Genomic DNA, 7,255 nt, shown 5'->3' with positions numbered 1-7,255 from the left:
TGAAATTATTGTACAAAACAACTATCGTAAAACAACCACCACGAACACTACGTGGTACGCTGCGTACGGCGAGCCCATAACGCTGTCGGTCGGCGCAGCCGAGGTCAACCGCTGGTGCCATAGAAACAGGGTCCATTGTTACGAGCCGGCGCGGGAGTACGGGGCGATGTGTTTGCGCAGCTGTACGGCGCAGAGTGGAGGAATGTACGCGCAGATGCCGAAGGCCCGGTGAAAGCGTCCGCTCGCGCTCACAACAGCGGAAAAAATCGGTTGCCCGCGGCAAGGGTGACGGGGTGGTTCGCGAGGGGTGGTCGTGAGAATAGAGGCAGGTGCACTCGGAACGGAGAAGACGACGCTTCGAACACCACACCGTTCCCCCGAACTTCCACCGTCTGACGTTTCGCCACCTTTCACGTGCAGCCAGTTGTCCGACAGATGGCGGCCCGTCACGCCTTTCGCATCGGTTGTTGTTGAACGTTCTCGTTCGGGCGAAAAGTTATCGATTGTCATCGGGTATTGTCGACGGCCCGTGCGAATCGCATTGCGCAATCCGTAAGTGTTCGGAGAATATTTATTGATTCGTTTGGACGTGTCTGGTCGACGTGCGGATTCCCAGGCTGTCGGCGTACTCGAAAACGGTATTGATAACAACCGCCGCGTTATCGAACCGACGAGACCTCAACCGAGCGGTTCCCGGGTGATACGCGATCGTATACGTGAAAAGTGGTCAGTCGTGCGCATTCGTCAAACACCGATTCATGTTCAACCTCGCTAGTTTGCAGTAATTTCTTCAGTACTCCGCTGTACCACTACCGAGACCTATTCCGTCCTAAGTCGTTTCACTACAAACCGTTTTGTGTCGCTTTTGTCATTTGTACATCGCAGTCGTACGTTTAACGGTTTACCGGATCGTGGTGTTTTCGTTGCTTCAAGTAAACCGCACATTTGGTCATGACCGAAATAGTAGCTCCTACTAATCTTCAACCTGAAAACGGTTACCGCGGAATGACTTTTGCCATCACCAAAGATCTAGTTACGGGAGAATGTCTCCATTATCCTATGAACTCGATCGTAGTGTTGAACAAAGAAGATGGTGACGATGTCGTGTTCTTGGTGAACTGTGCGCTTCGCAGTACTAATCGCGTCAAGTACAAGTTGAAGAATATTGATGGCTTTTACGGTGAATTGTTGCTCAATGGATTTTTGGCGATACGTTTTACGGAGCCTAGACACATGATTGTCATGCATACATCATGTTTAAGGCAACGTGTCCTGTTCCTTGAATGGTTTCTTCATCCCTTCTTAACATGCATGTACCTCATCTATGACTCTCTCAAGATGGATGATGCATTCGACCCAAATTTGGCTGAATTTACAAGCATTTCACGTTTCAACAGGAACAATATGAATATTGGATGTTTGAGTACTGTCATTTTGGAAGGTGTTGATTTGTCATCTGTGCCTGCAGACTTTGGTCATACCCCTGTTTCTTACATAAGTCTTTCGGGTAGTAATCTGGGATTGTCTAATTATGAACCTGAAACATTTTGGGATTGGATGACAAAACCTACAATATGTAAAACCTTAGAGGTTTTAGAAATGAACTCTAATAATTTGGAGAAGTTGCCGTTTGAAATCATTTTTTTGAAAAATCTAACTGTTCTATCTGTGTCCGATAATAAACTGGTAAGTTCTATTATGTGTATACTACTTTCAATATGAGATAGGATAATAATACTAATTCCCTCCACTAGTATGATGCACATCTTAGTTGCCATATGATTTAATTTTATCTAGTGCCTAGTATACTCTGGGATATTTACAATAAATTGGTTTCTTGAAGTACCTAACTATTCTCATTCCTCCCAATTGTATCCATTGTCAAATAGGTACTCATATGAATATATGTATCTCTAAAATTTTTCATATGATTGGGCTCAAATCCTAGTTCAAATATATATAGATACAATAAAAAATCAATAATCTAAATGTTACTAGTCCCTCTGAGTTTTTCTTACATGAATATTATAACTGTATTGTATATTTATTAGAAAATATAGTTTATTATTCAGTAAAAATTTAAACATTTTTTTGATTTTCTCAGGTGCTCAATATAACTATCAATATTTCTTAAATATTATTATTTATTAATTACATAGTAATGTTAATATAAAAAGAATAATTTTTATGTAACTGTATTATTATTATTTTAAGATAATAAGAATATGAATCACACAATTTTATGATAAAATTTGTTATGTAAACTTTACTTTTATTTCGGATTATTGATGATTCGGCATTCCGATTGACTAGGAATGGAGACATTTATCCAGCTTTTTTTGCCATGGCTTTAGATAAAATTTTTGGATCAAGTTTTAAATAATTTTATAATTCAATGCAATTAAATTTTCCAATAATTTTGCAGGAATATCAACAACAAATTAAAATTTGTTGGTATTATAAGTTATTTATCTTTAATGTAAGCCAAAGTAATGATAGTAAATACATTTTTTAAATTTATTTTCTATTTATTTTTTGATTTTATTTTTTTATTAATACCATTCAATTTAATCTGATTTGTTTGTATTTTTGAGTATATAATATTTAATTATACTTACATATAGTGGATAATGAATATTTTATTTATTTTTTATTATTTTATATTATGCTTTTTTTAGAACATTATAGTATAAACATTTTCTACTATAAAAATGCTATGAATTTTTGAAATATGTAAATTTTATAAATATATGTTTAAAATAAATATACCTATTAAATTTACTTGGTATTAAATTGTAATGTAATAATTTAAATGATTAAAGTAATAAAAATGAATTATTTTCCAAAAACATTATTTTAATAAAAAAAAATCATTATTTTTTTTCAGACATGTATTCCACGATTTACTGGTGAACTCAAGAAACTGCGTTGCTTGTTTTTCAATAACAACAAAGTACCATTTTTACCGGAATCTTTACAAACTAGAACATTTGATTATTTCAGCTGCAAAAATAATGATTTTGATGAATTTAATCGCATAGTTGTTGCAAAAATGATGGCAAATAAAAAACCGAAAGACACTTCTAATTTTAAGAAATTACCAAGTTTAAGTCATCTTGCACTTTTTTCTTTAATTGATAAAAATGTACATTTTAGGAGACAAGATCTGAGCCTATCTATACTTAGATGTTTTGATAACCTTTATCGTTGTGCGGCTTGTCATAAATTGATGATAACTGATGGTGGCGGCCGTTACCAACTTAGCTTTGTTAAAACAAAATGTTTTATGCAAACTGAGATGGTGAACTGGGAGTATTTCAAATGTGATTATAAATGTATTGATTATGACAATCCACTCCCTTTCTTTCTTAGAGAAGATATAAGATTAGCGTTACAGCGTTAATAACTAATTTTACTTAATTTGGTCACTTATTCTTTTAATGGTAGTTATATTTTATGTCTAAGTTTAAATATTTATATAAAATTTTAAGGGATTTTAAAAACTATTTATGTTAATAATTTTAATTTTAATGTGAGGTATTGTTTAAAAAAAAATTGTCTATTCTTATCATGTTAAATGGTAACTATTTGGCAAAATTTTGAATGAAAATATTATGCATATTTTATTAGTAGATAATTAAAAATTATAGCTTAAAAATCAGATTTTAATTTTCAATTTTTAACTTTAAAATCTGGTTTAAACTTAAGAATTGTTTAAAATTACTAACAAAATTTAATATTTAATGTTTAAAACAATTCTATTTTTATTATAAATTATTTATAGTACTTAGTTGTATAGAGTAGATGACCACTTAATTAAAAATGTATTAATCAACAAAATAAATAATAAAATAAACCATGGAAGGCCCAAAATTGGTTTTGAATGAACTATTAAGTTGAAGAAGTTTTAGGTATAAAATAATAAAAAGTACAGTATTTATTAGTCTACTCAAAATCTACTCGAATATTAATCAAAAAACTCTAAAATAAAAATTTGATAAAATTATCTTTTCAGAAAATAATATATTTTATACTAAACATTTATGTATAATTTAAAATGTAATTAAAGACTAGTTTTAAAATTAAGACCTTACAACATTTTCCATTGTTAAAAATACAAAATTTGTTTCTATGATTGTGAAATAATACTTTTTTTCAAATCCTCAAATTTGTAAATTATCTGGTTACTTAAAGTATAATGGCATTTTTATTTAATTAACTATCCTCATTCCAGCCAGTTTTAATGATGTTATTATAAATAAGTCTTATTGTACTGTATGTTTATTTTATTGAAATATGTAATCATAATTAAATATAAGAAAAAATTGTTGTATTAATATTTGGTAATTAATACAATTGAAAAAACTATACTTAGTGTGTGGTAATCTATTGTTTATTAATTTTACTTTAGTTTTTTTGTATTATATTGCTTAATACAATGCTTTACTAATTAATCATACTTAATTTATATTTATGATTATATAATATATATATAATAATATTATATTATTAAATATAAATATAAACCAAGTACATTTATATAAGTAACTCTTACAAATATCTTTCCCTTCAATTAAATTTAATTCATACAATTGTAAAGCTATTATTCATTAAGCTAAATTACAAAAAACTACTGTAATGCTACAAAATATTTAGAATATATTTTTATTTTTAATTCAAAATAGTGTCTACTACAAAAAATTTGTTAATTTTTGTCAATGCTTAAAAATATTTCACACTAATGTATATGTGAACAAAATAAGTAATAAATCTAGTTTCTTAATATTAAATATTTTCAATATAATTATAACACTACACTGATAATTAAAGTCGATAAATATTATATATTAAACATATTATCTACTTTAGTTAAGGAAATTATTTTCTTCATTTAAAATTGGATAAATCATTCTCTCTTGGCAGTCCATCATTATTTAAAGGGATCAATATTTGAAATTTTCTCCTGTCCAATAATGGTATATTGAATAGGTAATTAAATTTATGAATAATTAATAATGTATATGAGAAAATAAAATGTAATAAATTTTATGTAAATAAAATTATCATTTTATTCATTTTTGAATATGAACTTTTTGTAATTTTTTCTAAAATTATGTAACAAATATTTTTCAATTAAAATTTAAATTCATAAAAGTGGTGAATTAATTAATTTTAACTGTAAGTAATTTATTAATTTTTTCTAAAGGTTATTATTATATCTAATTACCAAATTATTTTTTAAATAATAATAAGAATATTTTATTAGTAATACAAAGGTTACTCTTCCCACTAAGAAAATATGAGCATTCAGAAATCAAACCTGGGAATCTTTTTGACACTTGCAACACCACCAGCTGGTAGTCCAACCAGTGAACTGAATAAGATACGAGAACAATCAGCATTAAAAATCTCAAAGTAGTCATATGGTATATTGAGTATATTTATTATTTATTTACCTATAGTTGGTATTCTTTGGATTTTTTTTTTCAAATATGAAAAAAAATTATTTTAAAATTTCAATACTTTTTTTGTTCACGATAAAATTATTTTTGCTATTTTATTTATTCGATTTTAAAACGTTTATAAATTTAACAGTTCAGAACAAAAAGAGCTTCTTAAACAATAAATAAAATAATAATTTACATGTAAGTACCTAAAATGTACTATTCAATAATTTTGTTTTTATAAAAAACTTCCAAACGTCTGAGTAATTGAATCACAAATATATATCAGCAATGAACAATACTCAACATAATAATAATATTTATGTAGCAATAAAAACTAATATAATTTGAGTCCAGCATATTATATTAAATAAGATAATAAATTTAATATGTTTTACAATAAATATTGCAATGAACAATGTAAATAATTTGACAATAAGGCTTTGTATCGCACATGTAAGCTGTATGTCACCTAAAAATATGAAATATTTTATTTATGATTAATTATTAATATTGGAATCATCAAGATTTCAAGACCATCATAATTAATAAGGTTAAACTTAGATTCATAATATATGTTAGAGACATTTGGTATAATCTGTACTTATGTTGTACTGTACAGATGTAGTAAGGTAAACTATATTTTGTAGTCCAGTTTAGCATTGTAACTAAACACAGTGTTTGCAATTAATTTTTGATTCTCAAGCATGATGGAACACTTTTTAATATAAAATCGTTCAAGAGTTTATTTAACGAGTGTTTTATGATAATACCAAATAGATAAGATGCAGATCAGCATTTTCATTAAACAGGTAATTTTCATAGTTCTTGGTTTCATGATAAGATGCGATGATTTGTCCAAGTTCAAGATTCCACTTTTTGTTATTTCTACTGCCATTTGTGAGTAAACAGCTGTTATATAAATCAATTTATCAATCATTTATAACTGAATTATTAATACAAAGTAAAACGGCGATCTCATACGTATAAAAACTAAAAATCTGATATATTTTTACGTTATCACATATGTATTCTGTTTGTTATAAAATTTTGTCATGTACAATTATTCTCGCAAACAAATCTTATAACTAAATAATACTAGCTTTGCCTACGCCCACAATATAGATTATCTACATCGAAGGCCTGTGTTATACACAAATATATCATCAGATAATATAGATAGATATCTGTGTACAATGCTTGATTTGGCAAAATTAAAAAAGGGGGACTCTGTTTGCTTAAAACAAAATTGCGCCCCCAAAACATGTTAAACGTTATAATTATAACACTTACACAACACTTTGATATGATGCAAATTATAAATTCTCTTAGTAGTTCCCATAATATTTTATAATAATTTTTGCAGCTTCTGTAAGGCAAATTTTGAAAATGCACCACGAACACACATTGATAAAATTATGAATATTAAATTATTAATTGATTATAATTTTTATAATATCTGAGGATTATACAATAAAGACGTAAATATTTTCATTCATTTTACATATAGAATATTTCTAAAATCGTTGAGTCATAAGCAGGGCCGCAGCTAAGGGGGGGCTAGGGGGGTCTTTTGCCCCGGGCGGCAAATTTTTAGGGGCGGCAAAATATAAAAACATTTTTTTTTTCTAACACTTTGAAATGCTACGATAATTATACGCGCGTACCGCCGACTTATTTATACCACAATAACGACGGTCGACGTCGGGTATCCGCAAGCCGCAATTTTTGATATGGCAAAATAACAATACAATTAATATATGTGTCACTGTAATTCATTTATTCTGTAGTATAGGTAATAATATAATGTT

The 7,255-nt window shown here is 28.6% G+C and overlaps 1 protein-coding gene across 1 annotated transcript; it reads left to right on the top strand.

The window, feature by feature from the left end:
* The first annotated feature begins 495 nt into the window (after window positions 1-495).
* Window positions 496-3,490, top strand: LOC112692151. Its single transcript, XM_025566731.1, has 2 exons — window positions 496-1,686; window positions 2,888-3,490. The coding sequence occupies exons 1-2, from the start codon at window positions 952-954 to the stop codon at window positions 3,401-3,403; spliced, it is 1,251 nt and encodes a 416-aa protein (XP_025422516.1). The 5' UTR covers window positions 496-951; the 3' UTR covers window positions 3,404-3,490.
* Window positions 3,491-7,255: the final 3,765 nt, after the last annotated feature.

Source organism: Sipha flava, unplaced genomic scaffold (genome assembly GCF_003268045.1).
Source record: "Sipha flava isolate LNK unplaced genomic scaffold, YSA_version1 116_pilon_pilon, whole genome shotgun sequence".
In the NCBI taxonomy this organism is placed as follows: Eukaryota; Metazoa; Arthropoda; class Insecta; order Hemiptera; family Aphididae; genus Sipha; species Sipha flava.
The sequence above is the reverse complement of the archived record's forward strand: the minus strand, read 5'-3'. Positions and strand labels throughout refer to the sequence as shown.

What these genes read in the sequence shown, in the direction of transcription:
- LOC112692151 (XM_025566731.1), top strand. Translation starts at nt 952, where the DNA reads ATGACCGAAATAGTAGCTCCTACTAATCTTCAACCTGAAAACGGTTAC. An exon ending in CTGTGTCCGATAATAAACTG is followed by an intron (nt 1,687 to 2,887) that starts GTAAGTTCTATT and finishes ATTTTTTTTCAG; the next exon opens with ACATGTATTCCACGATTTAC.